We start from the raw sequence: 24351 nt of genomic DNA on the forward strand, positions 1-24351 counted from the left end.
ACACCCAATCTATGTGAAGACAGAGGCAAAAGGAAGTGATGTGGCTAAGAAATGCCACGAGCCACCAGAAGCTGTTAAAAGGTGAGGGACAGATTCTCTTAGAGCTTCCGGAGAGTGTGTGTGGCCCTGCCAACACCTTGATTTTGTACTTCTGGCCTCCAGAGCTGTGAGAGACTATATTCCTGTTTTAAGCTACTCAGTTTGTAATATTTTGTTACGGCAGTGACCGGAAAATAATACAGCAAGTGTCTGTGGGTTCCTAGTAATTTTGTAGGGCTACCATATCACCTCTAGATTTGCCTATACATAAGAAAAATATAAACTGCTACTTTGGTTAAACCTTTATTTTGGGTTTTCTGTTACACATATGAAACCTAATGCTGATACTTGATATAAAGGGCACATTTGATATATAAATGAAAAAAATTAAGTCCTAAAACTACTACATGATCACCTACTAAATAAGGAAAACGATCTAGGTGCTCCACTCCAAGAAGCTGTTCTGCCAATTTTTAAATATGTTAGGTTCTCCAAATAGCTGGTTTAGATCACAAGGGCAAAATACTTACAGCAAAGTCAGCCAAGTCCAGTCAAACCACTAACGCATCAGGGGAGTGGAGTGTAAAGAAAAAAAGTCCTTAATATAAGAACAAGTTTACAAAGGGCAAATCCCAAACAGCTAAAGACTGAGAAAACAATCAGCAGAAGACCTTCAAAAGTTACATAACCTCCTGCAATGGAACTATCAACTAGGGGGAAAAGGTCAATGGCAACAGGCTTAAAATGAGAAAATTGTTGTCGTTTACTTAGCAAGCAACAAGTCATTTGCTTTTCAAGTTAGATAGGAGCAAGTAACCAAGATTTTGCAGAGTTAAAACAGTCAAATTATGTAACATTAATAAATTAACAAGCTAATCACATGAACAAATCTGCTAAAGGAAACATTACCAAAAATAGAGGAAACATTACTTAACATACAGTAACTGCATAGGACAACATTTGTTAGGACGGCAGACCATTCACTTTGATGTACACCATACACAGCAATAACCCGACAATCACCTGGCACATCAAAATATCCCTGAAGAGTAACATTCATGTATACATGTAACACACATTTGCGAAGTATATGTTGTAGGCCAGGCATCAGAGGTAAAAAGAGGAAAGATAAACTCTCTAGCATCAACAGGCTGGCTTAGATGGGCTCAACCAAACAAAATAATAATTTCTTATACAAAAAATAAATAAATAAAAAGGAGAAGCCTAGGAAAATATTTATAGCACACAAGGTAACAGAAACCTATTGACATCTATCATCTAAAGATATATGGAGAACAAACTATAATAGTTCTTAAAAAAATCACTATTGGTAGTCAGTATTAAGAGGTCATATTTTTGAGAAACCCTAAGAAACTATAGAACAGTGGGAATATAAAGCTCCGAATTAGCGATCTTTGTTTCAATTGTTAAACGAAAGAGGGCTTGTAATTATTTTTATAGTAATTGACTAAAAATGTAATTTAAAGTTATACTTTTCTGCATTAAAAAAATTTTTTTTAAATGTTTATTTATTTTTGAGAGAGAGAGAGGGAGAGAGACAGATCATGAGGTGGGGAGGGGCAGAGAGAGAGGGACACACAGAATTGAAAGCAGGCTCCAGGCTGTGAGCGGTCAGCACAGAGCCCGATGTGGGGCGTGAACCTACAAACTGTGAGATCATGACCTGAGCCAAAGCCGGATGCTTAACCAACTGAGCCACCCAGGCACCCCACTTTTCTGTATTTTAACATCAAGAAATTATTTTTAAGTCTAGGTAAAGAGATTTTTATAATATTGATGGCTTTCATAGTTGTAAGCCTTGTGTGATGCCTAGGTGGCTCAGTCAGATGAGTGTCTGACTCGCTTTCAGCTCAGGTCATGATCTCAAGGTCGTGGATTCAAGCACTGCACTGGGCTCCTCGCTTAATGTGAAGCCTGCTTAAGATTTTCTCTCCCTCTTACATATGCTCTAATTAAAAAAAAAAAAAGTTCCAAAACATGTAATATTGAGACTATGTTGAAGAAACTAGTAATAAGACTATGTTGAAACTTTTTATTTCAGTGTTAACTGCTAATAAAGTATCAATCATACAACCCACATAAAGAAAAGCTCTTTTTAGCACTTAAATTTTAAGAGTATAAAGGAGTCAGGAAACTAAAAAGCTTAAAAAAAAAACCAACTCTACGTTAATGCTTCTGTTCTGTTGACCTACATGGAAGATGAAAGGGAGAGATATGTAATAGTGGTCAGGTTCACATTTCTGCAAAAACATGTAACCCATTCACTTCAACTTGTTTTCAGTGACTATTAGTGTCCTATTACACTAATCGTAAGTACTGATGTTAGAATATGTAAAACAAATTGCAATGAAAGTTTGCAAATACACTGTAGGAGAGAAAGGGGGAGGGTGGAGGGGAAGGGAATCTTAAGCAGGCTCCTGTCATCTCAGAGCCTGAGATGGGGCCAATCCCACGAACCGAACTGTAAGGTGACGACTTGAGCTGAAATCAAGAATCAGATGCTTAACCAACTGAGCCACCCAGGTGCCCCTCTCCAGGTTTCCTTTTGATTCTAGGGTACCAAGTACTGTTTCTGCTTATATTATCCTGGTAGACTTTCCCAAGAGTTATCAACAATGAAGCCCATATTTTTTTCTTCTCTTTGCCTATAGTTAGAGTGAGAGTAGATGTATAGAAATCTTCCAGGAAATAGGAACTCTTCTGGTTCAAATCTGTGTAACCTTTAGATTTACATACTTTTCACTTTCTTCATTTAGATAAGGTACCTATTTGTCTGTATCTCTACAATATGCAGTCTTGGGGTGCCTATCTGGGCTCAGTCAGAGGAATATATGACTCATGATCTCAGTATTGTGAGTTTGAGCCCCAGGATGGGTGCAGATTACTTTAACTTAAAAAATATGCAGACTTACTTCCACATGTATAATCTGGAAATAGCTATCCTTTTCTAAACTGATATTCTTTAGGGGTTGGTTTTTAGCTGTGTGGTAAATATATTATTTTATTATCATTACAAATACTGAAATTACCTTTTTTGGGGGGGAGAAAAAAGACACACTGTGGGATTATTTTTCTCACGTTAACGAGAAGCCTGGAGGAAGGCACCCTGGATTGGTGTAGCTTCTCAAGGGTCACCAGGGTAGCAGACTCTTTCCATCTACCTTTGTGACCTGCAGTGAATAGAACTGTCACCCATGGTCACAAAACGGTGGTGCATCTCTAGTCACTGTATCTGGTGCCCTATTTCAGCAAGGCAAAGGGACAAAAGACTAACAAGTACACACTAGCCTAGCCTATCCATGTTACAAAACTCTCTCAGAAGTCCCACTCAGCCACTCTGTTACATCTCATGGGCTAGCTGCGACACATGTTCTCTGCTGCCCCGATCCATCACTGGCATGTGAGCCAGAGTCACTAAAAGGTGTAATTCCAGTTACAACTGAAGGAAAGTTTAAATTGTCAATCATCTCCTACATGGGACTGAAAAACAGCTCAAAAATGTCTAAAATCACAAATGAAACAACCTTTTTGCCAAGTTTACTCCATAAGAGAGCTTCCCAATTTTGTTCAGGAGAAGAAAAATCAAACCGAACAGCACAATCATTAGAATGTTCGTTCAGAGCTGATGTCTTCTATTTATTACTATTATTTAAAAAAAATCAACACTCGGCTGATGGTTCCAACTCTGAAAAGCAATGGTTTGATATGCAACCCTTATCACTTACTGTCTTATTTAAATATAGAAATAAAAAGCACCTTGGAACTAGAGGGTATTATGCTAAGTGAAATTAGTCAGAGAAAGACAAATATCATGACTTCACTCATATGAGGACTTTAAGATACAAAACAGATGAACATTAAGGGAAGGGAAGCAATAATAATATAAAAACAAGGAGGGGGACAAAACATAAGAGTCTCTTAAATACTGACTACAGAGGGGTTGCTGGGGGGGGGGGGGGGGGGGGGGATGGGCTAAATGGGTAAGATGGGTAAGGGGCACTAAGGAATCTACTCCTGAAATCAGTGTTGCACTATATGCTAACTCAAATGTAAATTAAAAAATAAAAAATAATTAAAAATTAAAAAAAAGAAATAAAAAGCACCAAAATACAAGTATTATCACATTCAATTGTTCTTTTAAGGATATATGGGTATCTTAAACCAGCAAAGGCTTCACAAAATTACCTCGATGAGTTAAAATACGATACAGAATGTGTCTATGTTTCAAATTAAAACTCCCTGAGCCTCTAACTATGTTAATAGGGAAGACAGTACTTCTCAGGTCAGTGTAATATCCATCCCACCTCCCAATTTTTATCTCCACTGGAGAGATACTCTGATGTTTTTAAAAATCTTGACTTTTAACTCACACCCGTTCTTCAGGTTTCCTGGCTCAGCAAGTGATCATACTGTTGTAAGACCACTTTGGCTTGCCTTCAGAGAAATTATGTGTTGGACTGGCAGAGTATACAGTTCACCTGATATTTAGAATTCTCCATGTAAAAACCTTTGTGCGTCAGGGCCCCCCAGAACCATCCCCAGGTTTGGTGGTGATTCACAAAGATGACCAACAGAACTCAACATATAGTCAAACTCATGGCTATGATTTATTACAACATAAAGATACAAAGTGAAATCAGCAGAGGGAAAAAGCACATGGGGGCAAAGTCCTGAGTAAATCGGGCGTAAGCTTCCACAGTCTCCCAGGGAAGCTCATTAGACTCAGTGCTCAGGATCTGCAATTGGGAGCTGGTCACATAGGTACCCTCTTGCCAAGCATATACCAAAGTGAAGAAAGCATGTGCTCAGTAGAAATCATACTGTTTGCACACAAAGTTTGAGCATAGTGAGCCAATCGTAATGGGATGGTGGGAACTCTCCCCAAATTCAAGTTCCCAGGCACTATACGAGGGCAACCCTGAAATGAAGCCTTTCTACAGATAGCGGCCTCAGGATTGCTTTGCCACCTTTATTCACCTCATGATTGTATATCTAACTCTTGAGTGACTTCTGGTTTTAAGTTTATTTATTTTGAGAGAAAGAGCACGCAGAAGCAGGGGGCAGGGGGCAGGGGGCAGGGGAGAGGGGGAGAGGGGGAGAGGGGGAGAGGGGGAGAGGGGGAGAGGGAGAGAGGGGGAGAGGGAGAGAGGGAGAGAGGGAGAGAGGGAGAGGGAATCTCAAGCAGGTTCCATACTGCCAGAGTGCAAAGCCCAATGCAGGGGTTGAACCCATGAACCCATGAGATCTTGAGCTGAGCTGAAATAAAGAATTGGATGCTTAACCGAATGAGCCACCCAGGTGCCCCTCATGAGTGATTTTTAGTGTGACTTAGCACCCAAACTTTAATTATCTCTAGGACACAGATAAGACCAAGTTTAAACCCGTGAAGTGAATGACTGTGGGGATGGTAAATGGCAGCTGGCCGGAAGCTGTTACTGCTGCACGCAATGCTGTATACCCCTCCATTTAAACTTGTTTCTTTTCTCACCCATTTAAGACCTATTCTTTCTTGCTGCTATGAACCAAATCTATCTTAGGAAGAAAACTGAAAAAACAAAAATTTGGGAATGATGTTTATATAAAATAAGATGAACAAAGTATTTTTCCTCCTACCCATGTTTTAGGAATGCATAACACGTTTTTAGTACTAAAATCTCCTCTGTCCAACAGGTGACATTCTATTTCTATTTTTGTGCTGGTGCCCATCACCAGAGCCATATTAATGAGAAGCTACTCTATTTGGTTTTGGTAGAGTCAGTACAGTAATTTTCCCCCCTCTACTTACACATAAATAATCTACTCTAAAACATTATAGGTAAGTCAATCTGAAGAAGGCTACAGAATGGACTGATCTATGAAAGAAAGGAGATTAAATGAAGTTAAAAATCCTACAGAGCTAAGTTAATATAAGCAGGGTGCCTGTCCTCCTATAGTTACAAGGTTCTTCCATAAATGACATCTGACCTACTTTTTACTCAAATATACAGTACTATATTAGTACGTACAGTACTATATTAGTTTCAGGGGTACAACAGAACGATTCAACAATTCTACACATCTCTCAATGTTGAAGAATCTCCGAGTTCCCCTGAACTATTTCACTCAGGCACGCCCTTAACCCATCCCTCTGGTAATCATCCTTTTGTTCTTTTTTTGTTAAAGCCTTTTTTTTTAAACGTTTATTTTTGAGAGAGGGAAGAGCAAAGAGAAAGTGGGACACAGAATCTGAAGCAGGCTCCAGGCTCTGAACTGTCAGCACAGAGCGTAATCGGGGGGCTTGAACCCACAAACTGTGAGATCACGACCTGAGGCGAAGTTACACACTTAACTCACTGAGCCACCTAGATGCTTCAGTTTGTTCTCTGTATTTAAGAGTCTGTTTTTGTCTGATTTTTTTCTCATTTTGTCTCATTGTTTCTTAAATTCCACATATGAACGAAATCATCTAGTGTCTGTTTTTGTCTTATTTCACTTAGCATTAGGTCCCTAGGTTGATTCATGTCGTTGCAAATGGCAAGATTTCATTCCTTTTTATGGCTGGGTAATACTCCATTGTATATATACCATACATTGTCTTTACCATTCATCTATTGATGGATACTTCAGTTGCTTCCATGCTTTGGCTATTACATATGATGCTGCAATAAATACAGATATGCATATATCTTTTTGAACTAGTGTTTGTTTTCTTTGGGTAAATATTCAATAGTGGAATTACTGGATCATAAGACGATTCTACTTTTAATTTTTTGAGGAAACTCATACTGTTTTCCATAGTGGTTGCATCAATTTACATTTGCATCAACAGTGCACAAGGGTTCCTTTTTCCCCATACCCTCACCAACATTTGCTATTTCTTGTGTTTTTGACTTTAGCCATATAGTTACAAGCTTCTTCCATAAATGATAAATGACAGCTTTTTTTTTTTAAATACAAGGAAATGAACTTTTCCTTTCAGTTCAGCAACAGTCAATTTGTATATACACCAAGCAATTTCAATCGTAAAAACACATATAAAAATAAATCATATGAATGGATCAAGAAGAAGTGGTATACATATACAATGGAATACTACATGGCAATGAGAAAGAATGAAATCTGGCCATTTGTAGCAAAGCGGATGGACCTAGAAGGAGTCATGCTAAGCAAAATAAGTCAGGCAGAGAAGGACAGATACTATATGTTTTCACTCAGGTCTAACAGGGGAAACCTAATAGGAGACCATGGAAATGGGAAAAGGGAGGCGGGGAAGAGTTAGGGAGAGGGAGGGAAGCAAATCATGGGAGACTCTTGAATACTGAAAACAAACTGAGGGCTGAAAAGGTAGGGGGGAAGGGGGCACTTGTGGGGAAGAGCACTGGGTGTTATATGGAAACCAACTTGGTAATAAACTATTTAATTAAAAAAATAAATCATATACTCTGTTGAAATAAAAATAATGGAGTGTATGTATATAGGTCATGATATATTGCTCAGTACAAAAAGTTTTACGATGTTATACCTATGATCACATTTTAACAACAACATTATACCAAAACATCCCCCTCCCCAACAGAGGTTTTTTGCCTCTTAACAACATGGTCTGGAAAACTATGTTTGTCTCTGAGGTTAAGAGGGAAAGCTGGGTCCAACAGTGAAGAGCATTTGCATTCCTTCCCCTACATTTCTATGTTTAAATTTTAAAAAACGATGTGACACTTTTTAAATCTGAAAAAAATAATTTTAAACTTCAAAAAAATTCCAGATGGCAATAACGTAATTATGAAAACCAAAGAGCTATATCCATATGATAGAATTTTATTCAGCCAATAAAATGAATGATGAATTGATATATGCTAAAACACGGAAGAATCATGAAAATTTTATGCTAACTGAAAAAAGCCAGACAAAAAGACTACACATTGCGTGATTTCATTTACATAAAATGAAGACAATCTATAGAGAAAGTAAATCAGTGGCTGCCAAGGAATGGGGGAAAGAGAAAATGAGGAGTAACTGCTAATGGGCACAGAGTTTCTTTTTTGGGGTGATGAAAATGTTTGCAATACTGCTGTAGCCCAATGGAGTTAGAACAAAATTTTTTAGTGGATTTGAATCCTACCCAATCATTTCTCTTTAATATAGGCAATTCTCATTTTGTATTAGTTTCTATATGCATGAATTTCAGTCACCAAGGTTTAGTTAAATGAGGCCCCCCAATAACAAGGTTCAAATTTAAGTTAACACAGGGTATTACTGTAATTAAAAATTGTGCTGCTGGGGTGCCTGGGTGGCTCAGTTGGTTAAGCAGCTGACTCTTGATTTTAGGGTTGTGAGCTGAAGCTTCACGCTGGGCTCTGCACTGGGTGTGAAACCTACTTAAAAAAAATTTTTTTTTTGCAGGGTGCATGGGTGGCCAGTTGGTTAAGCATCCAACTTGATTTTGGCTCAGGTCGTGTCATGGTACATTGCACTGGGCTCTTTGCTGACAGTGAGGAGCCTGTTTGGGGGGTCGGTCTCTCTCTCTCTCTCTCTCTCTCTCTCTCTCTCTCTCTGGGCTCTTTGCTGACAGTGAGGAGCCTGTTTGGGGGGTCGGTCTCTCTCTCTCTCTCTCTCTCTCTCTCTCTCTCTCTCTCTCTCTCCTGACTCTCCCCTGGTCGTGTGCTCTCTTCCTCTCTCTCAAAATAAGTAAATAAACTTATTATTTTTTGCTGCTGGTGTACAAGTTACTATATAAACAAGAGATGTAGCATCGTGATCAATAACCAATCACATCACTTCCTTCAAAACTTTTAGGGATGGGTCACCGCACATGTGTTACTACGTTTACACCCAGACAGCACAGGGTAGAGCTATGTTGCCTCTTTATCTTCTAGCAATAAACTCCTATGACATTTTACAAAAATGGATACTCAAAAAAAGGGATTTGGTCAACAATGATGAAAATGAAGCAAAGAAAAGTGGTAAAACTGAAAATGAAACTTAGATAAAAATATATAGAAGAAATGGCTGCAGGATCTGCATACTTCTGCTGCTAGAGAGCTCTAGATCCTCAGCCAGGAAATAAATAGACTTAGTGACATAAATAAATAGGAAACTTACAGACATATATGAGGAAAGTGGTTGTGACAAAAAGAATGAAAACTTCCCAGGGGAAGTGACGCTGGCAAAACTCGTATTAAAGAAGCTCTCAGAGACACCTTACAACTTTGAAAACACAAAGGACAACATGGTGGCAACTGATCCAAACTTACGGGAAAAAAAGGTAGGGGCACCTGAGTGGCTCAACTGGTTAAACAGCTGATTTGAGCTCACATCATCATCTCACTCACATCTGTGCTGACAGTGTGGAGGCTCCTTCACATTCTCTCTCCCTCTCTCTGCCTTTCCCCCACTCACACTCGCTCAATCTCTCTTTCTCTCAATAATAAACATTTTACAAAACGCAGGGGTGCCTAGGTGGTTCAGTCAGTTAAGCATCCCACTTTGGCTCAGGTCATGATCTCATGGTTTGTGGGTCAGTCTGAAGCCTGCTTTGGATCCTCGGAGCCTCAACCCCCCCCCCCTTTCAAAATAAACATAAAAAAATACATATTTTTTTAAAACGCAGATTTTTGTACCTGCCAAGACATAATTAGTTTCTGGGATGGAATTAAGGAATCTGAATTTTTAAATTTCTTTTCCAAGTGTTTCTTATGCATACATGAAGTTTAAGGAAAAACTGGACCATTTGACCACACAAAAATGCTAAAATTTCCAGTAAAAATGACAAGAATAGGGATAGAATATTTTAAGCATTAAGTGGTCAGGGCACCTGGGTGGCTCAGTTGGTTGAGCCTCTGACTTCGGCTCAGGTCATGATCTCACGGTTTGTGGGTTCCAGCCCTTTGTCGGGCTTTGTGCTGATAGCTCAGAGCCTGGAGCCGGCTTCAGATTCTGTGTCTCCCTCTCTCTCTGCCCCCCCACCCCAACTTATGCTCTGTCTCAAAAATAAACAAACATTAAAAAAAACAAACATTAAATTATCAACATTTTGCATTTTCAAAGAGTTTAAAAAATCATGAAATGAAAGTGTTATGAAATTACAACAAAGAATATACCAACTCAATTTGCAGGAAAATAGCCTCACATCTTACACAATGACTCTGATAAATCTAACCCTGTTTTCTTCATGTATTTTGGCATTCCCCCCCCCCTTAATTTTTTATTACAAGTGCTTGTCACCTAAAATTTGTTATGAAGTAAAAACCTTTGTACGTAAGAGCCTACCCCAAAGACCGGTCTGGCACCTGCTCTTGCCTATTGGGAGGTGACTGTTAGGCCGCAGAATGTCTTGCTTCATGAGAGTGCCTTTGCCTGGGGGCTTTGATCACTGGACAGTCGAACAAGGTGACTTATGCTGAGGGCTTTGGGTGACCCAGCGCCAGTTCTGCCTCTGGAGACCAACGGCATCGAGCCCCCTCCTGAACTCTGCCCCCTGTCTCTTCCCTGGGCTGACTTTAGCCTGTATTCTTTCCCTGCAACCTCGAGCATATTCTGCGAGGCCTTCCTGTGAATTACTGAAGCTGAGAGAGCGCCTGTGGAACCTACTGGGCATGCAACTGCTGTCACAAACGAGGGCGGTCTCGGGAACGGTGCCCTCTAGCCCCTGCAATACACTTTCTGATCAGGAAAGTAAACGGCCTAATGAATAATTTGCCAGGCTTTCTCTGACTACTCCTGAAAGAGCCTCCTAAGCTCAAGCCGGTCACTCTCCTCTTTCCTTTGCTTTTCTTCCTACCAAGAATCACCGTCTGGCATTCTATTAAATCTGTTTATCATCAGTTATCAGTCCCCTCTTCTGTTCATTGCTGAATGTCCAGCACGTTAAACAGCGTCTGGCACATAGGAGCGCAGCTAAAATTTGCTGAATCCATGGTGTAAAAACACAATGACAGCATTTACTCAACCATTCATTCCTTTCCTTTCTCATTTCCCACAGAGGAAGCGTCTCTCTTGCTACCAAAGCAAAGGCAAGACTGCAGAGCTAACTCTGCTGCTTATCCAGGTTGTGTGGGAAATCTTTCAGAGACAGAAGACACTTCATAAGTATTTCCCTATGAAATGTAAAGTTCAAAATTAAAGGATAGGCTATATATTACTTTGGCACATTAAAAACCTATATGCTAAAAAGTCAAACAGTGTTTCATATGAGACCGAACAGGCAAGGGCACAATCTCACCTTCCACATCATTCCCAAAATAAGTGACCGCCTTTGTATGAAATACTGTTTAACAGTTCTTCAGTGGAACTTTCATTGCACGCTTTCATTGCACCATATCACAGTGCTATCGTAGTGCACGTCAGCTATCACAGTCTGCACCTCAAGAATATCATTTAATTCTGCTCGAAAAGTTATTTCCATCAAAGGGCATTTTGCAAAGCACAATAAACAGTCCCACACTACAAGAGACAGCAAACCAAGTCTTGGCTTGAGCTCCCCACCAGTCCCCAGGAAAGAAACCAAATCTGTAACAAACTGACCTCATTCCCTAGACTAATATGATTACTAAAGAAATGTAGACTTAAAAAGGTACAGGAAGCACAGACAAGATTTAATCATTAGTAAAGGGATAGTGTGGAAGAAAATATTTCTTTATACAAGTTATTTTAAAGAACCAAGATTAGGTTCACAATTAACTACACTTATACGAAGGAGAATCAGAACTATAAGGAAATCCGTTCAAAACAATTCAAATTCCTATTTAAAGTAGACTCAAATTGCTACACACAATAGATTACGTCTAAGACTTTAATGCCATTCTTCTTAGAAAAACTAAGTTCAGAAAATAGATACAGTTTATATAGTTTAAAACACAGTGACTGTTTTGGTATTAATTTTATCTTCAACTTCTGGTATTTGGTTTCCTTTTACCACAGAAGGGCTTTATTCAGCAAGTCCCTCATAGTATTTATCCTGAAGAAAAGACTGTGAAGAAAAAAAATCCTGCAAGCTCTTCAAATTAGAATAAAAGGCATCGACTACAAAGACAATTACTCCACGTGAAAAAAGATATATAACGTAGACATCTTCATTTTACCTACCTACAGATACGATTTTACACATCATATAAAGTTGAGAAATGACCTGATTTTTAAAAGTCTGCTTCCTAGTCTCCAGCAGTTCGTGCTAATCTGGTTTGCTGTGGTTTCTCTCCCTGCCGCTAGGAGAGGCTGGCTTAGAAAAGCAGGGAACATGACGATTGGTTCAGGCAGCAAAACTGGGTTTTAACCTCATATCCCACTGTAATCAGGTCATTCTGTGTTAGGGTTTCCACATCACTACATTTTAGACTCTATCAAATCACTACAAAAGCTTAAGGTAAGTTAAAATAAAGCACTTTTTAGTGCTTTCTGGTTACTAAAACCACTATATTTTTAGCTACAAGCTTTCAAAGAAAAAAGTAATCCAAAAGATTTTTCTTGGTTCAGAAAAATCATTCATTTTTATGAGTCTCTAATCTTCATTAAGATGGTTTTAAGCATTCAGGAATTTAAGTACGCTATTTCACATTAGCAGAGGTAAATAATATCCTAATGATATTTATTTCAAGGCTGAAGCCACAACCCAGAAACAGACTAACACAAAATTTACATATTTACACTCATACACAAACCTCAAAAATTAAAAAAGTTTATTTATTTATTTTGAAAAACAGAGGGAGGGGCAAAGAAAGGGAGAGAGAGGACTTCAAGGAGGCTCCCTGCTGTGAGCACAGAGCCTGTGTTCTGTGGGGCTTGATTTCACAAGTGGTGAGACTGAGACCTGAGCCCAAACCAAGAGTCCGACACTTAACCGACTGAGCCACCCAGGTGCCCCAAGCCTCAAAACTTTTCTAAGGAGGCACTCTGCAATCATCAGAATAAAGATCTGCTAACACCGGCTAAATCTCCTTACCTACTTACAGTATAATTGTCAAAGTTCTTCAGTATAAAATAAAGCTTACTGGGTAAAAGAGCCTAAAAAGTTTCTCTTCTTGAGATGCCATCAAGAGTTAAATATAGTTCTCGTCACACAATGTCCTGAACAGCGCCAGACCGGCTCTCCAGGCACACTATCTTTTAAAATTACTGTACACGCTGCTGTTGCAGAAATGAATCACAGAAACAGATTCTCTATGCACATTAGTCAAGTTTGCAATTAGCTTCAAAAGCTGGACTGTTAATTTAAGAGCTAGTCCTCTCAGAAGATGTACCTTACTTAATATTTTATGCAAGTAATTTTTTTCTACACAGAAATGAACCTCAAAGGCCAGACCATTCAGACCCATATTTTTTGTAGTTCTTCCCCATTTGGCATTAGGATGGATGGATTTACTTTCACCACTATCTCAAAACAGGGCTTTTACCAGTCCCACTTTGGTTTCAATTTCAGCTGACTCCTTCAGTTTTTAGGCAACCTGAATTAGAACAGGAATTTAATTTTGAGGGAAAAAAATCACCACCACATAATGCAATGAATGTCCTATAAAGTAAATTTTAATTAGACTCCAAAAAAATCCTGTTATTAAAAACATTCCATGTAGTCACACAGGACTGAACAAATAGATGGTCTGTATAACTAGGTTTAACATTTTATTTTTCTTTTATATTCTTTCTTTATATCTACCATTCTTGAGCTGGAAAGTCAGAGAAAGTATTAAGTAGACCAGGCAAGGAATTTAAAGTCACTTCACAAAATTGTTACTAATCCTTGTACTTTGTGCTTCAGGTAACAGGGACTACATGAAATACTGAAACTGTATTTTTCAGGGTTATACAAACACTGTACATAAAACTCTTTAGAAGTACATTCTCCATAGAGAAGTCACATCAACACAGCTATTTAATTTGCATCTTTTCCCAAAAGAAAATGAGATGATAGATTTAAAACACGATAAAAAGAAGCGCCTGGGTGAGTCGGTCAGTTAGCTTCTGACTTCGACTTAGGTCACCATCTCACAGTTAGTGAGTTCAAGCCCTGGTTAGGAGCCTGCTTCGGATTCTCTGTCTCCCTCCCTCTCTCTGTGCACTCTTTCTCTCAAAAATAAATAAACATAAAAAAATAAAACAAGATAAAACGGCTATTTTTATTTGGCTTTTTTCAAGACTCAGAGAGCTTATTGCTTGTCAGTACTTTATACAGGTGGTATCTTAATATTACTCTTGCCTTACAAAAAAGGAATTAATGGGGCAAAGAGATTGGGTTTAAACTCAGATGTGCTACTACCAGAGTTTACTGTAATTAAGTAAATACTTATTTAGTATACTAATACTAATTTACTTAGTATTAAGTAAATACTACACCTGTCAGGAAAAAAAATGTGAGGAGTAGAGATATAAAGTGGAAACCAAAGACTAAGGTTAGACAGTGGCTGGGAGAGGGTTGTAAAACTAAGCATGCTCAAAAGGGTGGCGAGAAAGAAATGCTCTATTATATCTCTCCATTCCATTGACAATTCCATCTAAAAGGTGAAGGCCAAAGATAAATGCCGGGGTATTTTCACTTAAAAATTCATATTTAGTGGATATGAACACTTTTTTTTTTTTAAAGTAGGAGGGGTGGCTGGGTGGCTCAGTCAGTTAAACATCTGACTTTTGATCTCATGGTTCATGGACTGAGCCCCATACTGAGTCTGTAATGACAACATGGAGCCTGCTTGGCTTTCTCTCTTTCTCACTCTCTGACCCTCCCCTCCCTCTTGTCCCTGCCCTCTCTCTGTCTCTAATTTAAATAAATAAATAAATAAATAAATAAATAAATAAAAGGGTGAGGAACATAAGCTTAAATATACCTACAAGGTCCTAGGGACTTGTAGTCCAATTTATTTAAGTGCTGAAGTACAGATAATCTCTTTTAAATACAGAAAGCTTCCTCAAGGGCTTAAGACTGAAGGGGATTGAGAGGTGGCTGGGTGGCTTGGGGTGAGTTGGAGCCCAACCTTGCACGTTGAAATTACTTAAATAAACAAAATTAAAAAAAAAAACAACTTAAGTGTGCTTGAGGAGTGGTAGGATACTCTTCTCTAAGCATGTATCTTAAAATTATGAGAGTCAAAGGGAAAAACTGATTCAACACCAGCTTTTGTTCACAACTTCAAGTCTGTATTTAATACTCACAGCAGGGTTAACCGACTCAACTAATTTCAAAACAACATATTTCAAAATTGAATACTGACACTAGGCCTTTAGAGTGCAATTTATAATGTAAATTTTAAGGCTCATTATAGGTTATCAAACAAGAAAACAATGTCAACTTGAAGCTAGAAGTAGTTTGTTTCAGAAAGAAAAAAAAAACCACCGTTGGCTTGGCACTTGTACTTACAGAAATTCTCCTGTGTTAAGAGATATAATTTAATATATAACAGTCCTTTGCAACATTACTTGTTAAAAACACTATTCTAGATTAATATTAGCTATTACTCCTCCATCCCCCTAAATTGCATAATTTTGAGAGTCCTATTATTTCCTTCTCCAATGCCTTTGAGGCATCCCGATTTCCAAACACAAATGATCAAACAACTCTTATAGATTATGCCTTAAAAATACAAACCCAACAGCATTAAGAATAAATAACTTTGTTACTCTTTCCTGTAGGACTTTCCTACATAAAAATGTGTGAAAATGTAGTCCAAATTAAAAAAACCGAATGAGAATTCTAGACTTTAAAGATGGAGTGCGATATAATTCCAGTGATTAAGCAAACAATGGACACAGAATTCAGAAAGTTGCCCAAGATCGCCCAACCAAGAACTACTGTCAGCAGTTAATCACCTATTTATTATTCTTTGAGTAGGGAAAAAAAAGAAACAAACAAACAAAAAAACCAAACCCAAAACGCTTTATAGATAGAAGAGAAATGGAAATAACTTTTTCAAAAGGGCTACCGCGCACCAAAACATGTACTCATTTATCATTTCAAGTATCACTGTTGCCAAACTTGAGACATGCTGTCTTGTTTTTGACAAACATTTTGCTTCCAAGAGTCCCTCTGTGCGAAGTCCAGTCACCATCTGGTTCGACCACAGTCAACCTCTATTTAAAATATCAGCCTGCCATTACACCCACCCCTCTACACACAAACGCGTGACACATCCCAGGTTAGTGATTTTTGAATGCCCCGATTTACCCGGGAAAAATCCTCCGTCTATTAACAAGTTCATTAATATTAATACCATCCAGATTAACTCTCCGGGGCATTTTCAAATAAGAGATCGCATTAATCTGCCTGCATTCTAAATCGCCGAAATCGCCAGTCCCCACGTGAAACGGTCAGGTCAGTAATCCCCGGAAGAGCGTCGGTGACCCCAATAAAATGTAGGGCCCAATAAAACGTGGTGCCACGTTTCCCCGCTCATCTACACCGGACCCCTTACGCCAGCGAAGTGAGCTTCGGGATGGGGCCGCAGGGTGGGCCCAGAGGGGACGCAGCGGGGCCCGGGGAGGCCCCCTCAAGACTGGTCATGGGGTGGCCGTCCCGGCAGGGAGACGCAGCCCCGCGGGGGCCCGGCCGGCTAGCGGGGCACAGCGCGGACAGGCCCGGAGAGGAGGGGCCGCCCCCACCCAGCCCAGCGCGCCCACATTTCTTCTCTTTTCTCTCTTACCTTTTCGCACAGCGTCCGCACTTGGTTCTCGTTAAGCTGTTTACACTCGTTCAGCTGCTCGACCCACTGGTCCAGCTCCTTGGTGAACGCCTTGTCGTCCATGGCGGCTCGATCCCCTTCCCTGCCGCCTCCCTCCCCCCTCCCCGCCCCTCCCCACCCCTACCCCGGGCGCCGCTCCCCTCTCGCGCTGCCGCAGACACCGCCGCCAGCTCCCAGCGGGAGAGGAGGGAGCCGAGGAGGGCGGCTGAGGGTCCCTCGCCCCGCCCAAGGCCAGCAGGCGGCTTCAGGCGCCGGACCTCGAGGAGACCCTCGCCCGCCCGGCTGCGCGCCCTGGGAGTCGGTGAAGGGCGCGAGAAGGTTGGGGGAGGAGTGAGGCGCGGGTCTGCCGCGCAACACCCGCTGGAGGCTGGCCACCCGCTGCTTCCTCCGCCTCCCCCCAGCCGGTTTCTCCCGGCTCTTTCGCCCCCTCTCTCGCTCTTTCTCTCCCCTCCCTCTGGGTTTCCGTCATCGCCCGGGCATTTCCGCCGAGAACAGGCGAGCTGGCGGCGCCGGCGGGGCTAGGGACGCGGGTATTGCACCGCCCCCTTGTGGCTCGGCGGACAAACGGCCCGTGGGGGGCAAGGGTGGCTCATCTTTTTCGCTCCTCCCTTCGCTATCCCACTTGGGATCCGGACCAATCTCTCCCGGTTCTTCCATCACATCCTTTGCTTTGGGAACTTAGACCCACCTTAGATTCCTGCAGGGCTGTTTCAGCGCCCTGGAGAGGAACTCGGAAACCTGTGCCTTTTCTCGGCAGCAGTGGCTCCCCAGCTGAGTCTAGCACTCTCCCATAGCAAGCATTCAACATTTATTAGGTGTGTAAATGAACTTTTTCTAGTCTTACCTCTGCCACTAAGTAGCTGTGGACCTTAACATCTCAAAGCCTCCCGTTCATGAATTTTCTGTACTACAACAATCCGTGTCCCTTCTGGCTCCAGCATTCTTTACTGCATTTACTGCAGTTTCCTGAGTTCTAATGATTTGTACATTCAACAAATATTTATTGACCAACTGCTAACTGCCAGCTCCCTTGTACAGCAGGCGCTGAACAGCCATACTGACTCTATAGAAGGCACGTGCTACCGCCAACTCAACCCAAGTGAGAGAAGAAGGCAAGTTTCCAATCTTGGCTTTGCTAACTTCATAGCTGTATTCTTGGGCAGTCACCCAATTGCCCCCAGCCTCCGATTCCTCTTTTGTTAAAAGGGCTCAGTAAGGTCTATGTTTTCAGGCTGTGAAGAAACATTTTACAAATGCCTATCCAATAGTATGGTAAGGGAGCAACATGTTAATTGCCTTTCCCCCCTTGGGCAACAGTTACAGAAAACTTTAGGAAGGTGGCATTTGGGGGGCACCTGGATGGTTCAGTTGGCTAAGCATCCGACTTGTGATCTCAGCTCAGGTCATGATCTCACAGGTTGGGGGGTTGGAGCCCTATGTTGGGTCCTGTGCTGACAGCATGGGGCCTGCTCTGGATTCTCTTTCCCTATCTCCCTCCCCAGCTCGTGCTCTCTCTCTCCTTCAGAATCAATAAACTTAAAAAAATTTACAAAAAAACAAAAAAGGAAGGTGGTATTTGAACTGAGGTTTGAAACTTCTCCCGAGGCAAAACCTTGAAGTTGCCTGAAGAAGAGGAAAAAATTTGCAAGAATCCCAAGCAAGCTCCACACTGACAGTGCAGAGCCCTATGCGGGATTCAAACTCAGCAGCTGTGAGATCTTGACCCAAGCAGAAATCAGAAGTTTGAGGCTTAAATGACTGAGCCACGCAGGTGCCCCTAAAATGTTTTATTTATTAGTTTGTTTATATTTTTATTTAAAAAATTAATGTTTACTTATTTTTGAGACAGAGAGAGACAAAGTGTGAGCAGGCAAGGGGCAGAAAGAGAGGGAGATACAAAGTCCAATGCAGGCTCCAGACTCTGAGTTGTCAGTACAGAGCCTGATGTGGGGCTTGGACTCATGGACCCCAAGAGCATGACCTGCGCTGGAGTCCTTTGCTTAACCGACTGTGCCACCCAGGTGTTCCTACCTTTTTCCTTTTCTTTTCATCAAAGAATTTTAAAATCATTGACTTCAGCAGATCCGTTGGCTTAAAATTACATCTGGAGTTCAAGCCTCATATTGGGATCTGTGCTGACAGCTCACAGCCTGGAGCCTGCTTCAGATTCTGTGTCTCTCTCTCTCTGCCTCTCCCTCACTTGCACTCTCTCTGTCTCAAAAATAAGTAAACATTAAAAAAAATTACATGTTAGATATAGGGCACTTGAGTGGCTCAGCCGGTTGGGCATCTAACTCTTGCATTTGGCTCAGGTCATGATCTCATGCTTCATGGATTCAGAGCCTTGTGTCAGGCTTCATGCTGAGCATGGAGGCTGTCTAGGATTCTCAGTCTCTCAACCGCGCCCCCCCCCCGCCCCTTCCCTGCCTGCTCTCTCTCTCTCTCTCAAAATAAACAAACTTAAAAAAAATTACATGTTAGATTTTGTTCTTACACAATTGATTAAAATATATAAATATTGATAATTTTCTTGATTTAAATGTTTTTTTAATTTTTTAAATGTTTTAAATTTATTTTTGAGAGACAAACAGAGACAGTGTGAGCAGGGGAGGGTCAGAGAGAGAGAGGGAGTTACAGAATCTGAAGCAGGCTCCAGGCCCTGAGCTAGCTGTCAGCACAGAGCACAATGTGGGGCTCGAACCCATGAACTGTGAGATCATGACCTGAGCCAAAGTCGGACGCTTAACCCACTGGGCCACCCAGGCACCCCTAAATGGCTTTAATAGGAATCATGTATATTTATATTTTGTAATATATCGAGGAAGTTATATGCTACATGTAAAATTATACATTGTTTTGTTCTAAAAAAGATTCTTCTAAACCATCATAATTCTCAAAAGCTTAAATGAGTATCTTTACTTCGAGTTAAAAAAAATTTTCTGATGATCGGAATGTGAAGATGATATTGTTGAAATTGACACAGGGAATTCTGGGTCAGAATCTCCATCAATTACGATGAACTTAAAAAGATAAAGTCAAATTGGAAATGCTCTATTTAAATTTAAAAGCTACAAATCGCTATTAGTAAACTGTTAATAAAAAGATCACAGTTCTTATCATTATGATTTTGATACCATAGTTTTCATTCTAGCTAACCCTGGTATAGCAGAGATTGCTGTAGTCTAGCTAATTCCCACTGTTCAATTCTGATTGGAGTAAAAAAATGCCCTGCTTAAAAGAAATACCAAGGAGTGGGTGTGTGGTGTAATTTTGGCAAAAGAAATGTAAGTAAAAGTAGGTAAAAGGGCTGCACAGGAAAGCCTGTAAAGGAGTGAACTCCAAATGCTCTTGCCTAGAACTCATTGTAGGAGAAGGAACAGCCATTTTGAAGTCACTAGAAAAAAGCAAGAGAGGGAAGACTGCATGTTAGGGATAGATAAGAAGAAAAAAAAGAACTTGGGTTCCTAATGGCAATGTGAAACTGGCCGAGCAGCTCCAGATTGCCTACTTCCGAACTTATTCTGAGTGAAAGAAACAAAAAGCAAAAAGCAACCTTCATATTTGTTTAAGCTTCATTTGGGGGTTTTGTTATAACTAAATACAAATCTGGCTGGTACATACAGATACCACTCATTTTATGCTTTGACTAAATGATAGGTGAAAAACCATCTGGTTTCTTTTGACAGTGAAGTTGAGCAAGTTTTCATATTTTCTGACATTTAGGTTGTGTATGTGAATTGGGTGTTCATCATCATTATTATTTTTTAATGTTTATTTTTGAAAGAGAGGAGCAGAGCACAAGTGGGGGAGGGGCAGAGAGAGGGAGACACAGAATCTGAAGCAGGCTCCAGCTTCTGAGCTGTCAGCACAGAGCCTGACGCGGGGCTCCAACTCACTGGCTGTGAGACCATGACCTGAGCCGAAGCAGGAAGTTTGACTGACTGAGGCACCCAGGCGCCCCTTGAGAGTTCATTATTTTGTTAGGATTTTCACTTCCTTATTACTGATTTATAGACTGTCTGATATACATGTTTTAAATATTTTACAAAGCGTGTTACTTGGATACAAGAATTTAAACATTTTTTTGGTTGTAGAGTATTTATTTCAGGCAGTATTCTAAGTACTTAAGTACTACATCATTTGTTCCCTTCATTACAAGCCTATGAAGTAAGTGCTAGGATTATTGTTCTAATTAACGAGATGAAGATCCTAAGGTAGAGAAAATCAGTAAGGGGCCCCAGGTCACTCAGCTGGAGCTGAGAAATGAAGCTAGGTAGCCAGAACTACATCCCCAATATCTGTGTCACACTCTGTCATCATGCTGTCCGTCATTCGCTTAAGGCTGTTTAAAGAGACTCCTCTGCCCCAAGAATGCAAGAATATTTTATTGTTTATTTCATATAGCCAAATAATTTCTGTAGATCTCCTTGCAATACATTTTTTTGGTGATTTTTATTATTGTGGTAAAACATATGATTTACCATTTAAATCATTTTTAGAGTGTTTTTTGTTTGTTTGTTTTTTAAAATGTTTATTTTTGAGAGAGAGAGTACGCAGGTGCATGAGGGGTGGGAAGGGCAGAGAAAGAGAGAATTGCCAGCAGGCTCCGTGCTATCACTGGGGAGCCCAATGCAGGGCTCAATTCCATGAACTGTGAAATCTTGACCTGAGCCCAAATCAAGAGTTCTATGTTTAACTGACTGAGCCACCCAGATGCCCCTGATTTTGTTTTTTGTTTTTTGTTTTTTTAAAAGCGAACTCTTTGAGCACACCATATACATTGTATGTTAGCTAACTTGGCAATAAATTATATTAAAAAATAAAAAAAATAAAGTAAGTTCTTTGCCCATTGTGGGGCTTGACCTCAAGGCCTTGAGGTAAAGAGTCGCATACTCTATGGACTGAGCCAGTCAGGTAGCCCCATTTTATTGTCTTTATTTTATTTTGAGAGACAGACAGAGAGTAAGCGGGGAAGGGGCAGAGAGAGAGGGAGACACAAAATCTGAAGCAGGCTCCAGGCTGTCAGCACAGAGCCCAACGTGGGGCTCGAACCCATGAACTGTGAGATCATGACCTGAGCCAAAGTCGGACGCTTAACAGACTGAGCCACCTAGGCGCCCCTCATTTTAACCATTTTTAAGCCCACAATTCCATGGCAGTAAGTACATTCACAATGTTAGGCAACTCTCACCCCTCTTACCTCCAGAGCTTTTCCCTAAAAAGAAACCCGATACCAATTAACAATAATCGTCATTCCCCAAAATATACATACACCCTACTATTATTTATCACAAAACTCAGAAGAGCCTTCACCTTGACACCCAAGGAAGCTTTTGCTGCTTACTCTAATACTCTTGAGTTATCTGGATTATTGATCTAACTCTAATACGCATTTTCCCATATTATATCATATCCCATTGAGTCTAAGATACTGTTTTTTTTTTTTCCCATACTGTAACACACCTGAAATCAAGTCCTATCTTACAGTCGGTGACATCTTAGAGTTCCTTTTAGAATTGCTTATAGCCAAAGTGCTGTGTTCAAGTTACTTGAGTTTGGTCCCTCCCCACTCTTCATTTCAGTGTGGGCATAGTATTTATTTAACAATTAATTTTGTATCTGCTTGCATATCGTTTAACTTACTCCTATCCTTCTTGATTTAACTTTTTTTTTTTTGCAAACATTACACAAGCTCCAAAAAGTAAAATTTATCCAAAAAGGTGAATTTGTAATATGTCCTTCTTTCTTTGACCCCTTTCATCCTGTTATCTCTGTAGTAACCAGCTTCATTGTTTTCTGCTTTTTCTGGGGTTCTTTTATGCAAAACTATGTATGTATATTCCCCCTTCTTTCTTACCCAAAAGGTAATATGTTAGGTACTCTATTGTCCTCTTTTTTCAATTTAATATTTCACAGAAAACACGCCTTATCGGTTCATAAAGATTGTCCTCATTCTGTTTACAACTGCATAGTCGTCTTCTGATGTGTGCGACATAGTTTATTCAACAGCGCCTAAATGAGAATTTAGCTGATTTCCCAAATTTTGCATTTTTATATTACTGGAAATTTATCATCTGGATAAATTCCTGAAACTAGGGTTACTCGTTACAAAGGCATATGTTGTGTAGCGTTAGCCTATAGAGATGGTACCACTTAACATTCCCGCAGTGTGTGAGAGCGCCTGCTTCCCCACAGCGGCGCCACAGAGCACGTGGTCCAGCTTTTAAAACTGTGCCAATATGAGGGGCGCCTGGGAGGCTCAGTCGGTTGAATGTCGGGATTCGGCTCAGGTCATGATCTTACGGTTCGTGGGTTCGAACCCCGCCTCGGGCTCTGTGCTGACCACTCAGAGCCTGAAGCCTGCTTCAGATTCTGTCTCCCTCTCTCTCTGCCCCGCCCCTACTCATGCTCTGTTTCTCTCTGTCTCTCTCTCAAAAAAAAAAAAACCATAAAAAAATTAAAACTGTGCCAATATGATAGGTGAGAAATGATATCTTAATGTGTTTTTAATTTGCATTTGTGCTTTTTCATTTTTCTCCCAAAGTAGGTTACTATGACTGGCTTAATTATGAATGATTCCCTGGGTCTGGAGGAGGGATGTATCTTCCCCCAATTTCAAGGGCTCTCCATGCAGTTATCTGAACAAAATTGGGGTTTGGGTAACATCAAAGAAATGCATTTCTAATTAGAGATAATGACTGTTGAGCAGGCAAAAGAGAATGTGTCAGAAACACAGGGGGTAGATCTAACCTAAGTTCTTTTATGCATGTTTTCCCACATGATCCTTGAAAGAAATTTAGATGTAAAAATACAGCGAGTAACTAAGAAACACACTGATACATTTATTAATGCTGATGCTGACTGCCAAGGTAGGAAGTAAATGTCAAAAATTGGACAGGTTGTTTTTCTTTTTAAATATAATAAAATTATTGGGGTGCTTGGGTGGCTCAGTCAGTTAAGTGTCTGATCCTTGATTTTTGACTCAGGTTATGAGATCTTGGGGTTCTTGGGTTTGAACCCTGCATTGGGCTCTGTACTGCCCATGCAGAGCCTGCTTGGGATTCTCTCTCTCTCTCCCTCTCTCTGCCCCTCACCTCCTCGTGTGCACTCTCTTCTTCAAAATGGATAAATTAAAAAAAATACAATTACTTAAAAAGTGTTGCTGAGATAAACTCTGAGTCACTATCTAAAAGCTATGAGTAATTCAGGGCATCTGGATTGCTCAGTCAGTTAAGTGTCCAACTTTGGCTCAGGTCAAGATCTCGTGGTTTGTGGGTTCAAGCCCAGTGTCTGGCTCTGTGCTGACAGCTCAGAGCCTGGAGCCTGCTTCAGATTCTATGTCTCTTCTCTCCACTCCTTCGCTGCTTGCACTCTTTCTCTCTCTCTCAAACATAAAAAATACAATAAAATAATAAATATTAAATACAGAAGTAGTGGATACAAATGACCACAAAGTAGCAATCAAAGGAGAAGAGAGTAACAGGGATAATGTTTTACAACAGTGAGAGCATAGAAAAACAAGATACTGTGGATAAGAATTAAATACAATAAATAAATATACTAAATATTGACAGAAGCAAAAGATTTCACTTGAAAGTGAGATGCTAAGTCTGAGAACTACCTTTGGAGATACATGTACAAAAAAAAAAAA

The 24351-nt window shown here is 40.4% G+C and overlaps 1 protein-coding gene across 1 annotated transcript in view; it reads right to left on the minus strand.

The window, feature by feature from the left end:
• The window catches only part of PPP2CB (protein phosphatase 2 catalytic subunit beta), a 32511-nt gene extending 15720 nt beyond the window's left edge, over nucleotides 1-16791 (minus strand). Inside the window, exon 1 of the mRNA XM_029935709.1 lies at nucleotides 16662-16791. Within this exon, the coding sequence (XP_029791569.1) occupies nucleotides 16662-16763 (102 nt within the window). The 5' untranslated portion in view covers nucleotides 16764-16791. The remainder of the gene's footprint in view (nucleotides 1-16661) is intronic.
• Nucleotides 16792-24351: the final 7560 nt, after the last annotated feature.

This window comes from Suricata suricatta, chromosome 1 (assembly GCF_006229205.1).
Source record: "Suricata suricatta isolate VVHF042 chromosome 1, meerkat_22Aug2017_6uvM2_HiC, whole genome shotgun sequence".
NCBI lineage: Eukaryota > Metazoa > Chordata > Mammalia > Carnivora > Herpestidae > Suricata > Suricata suricatta.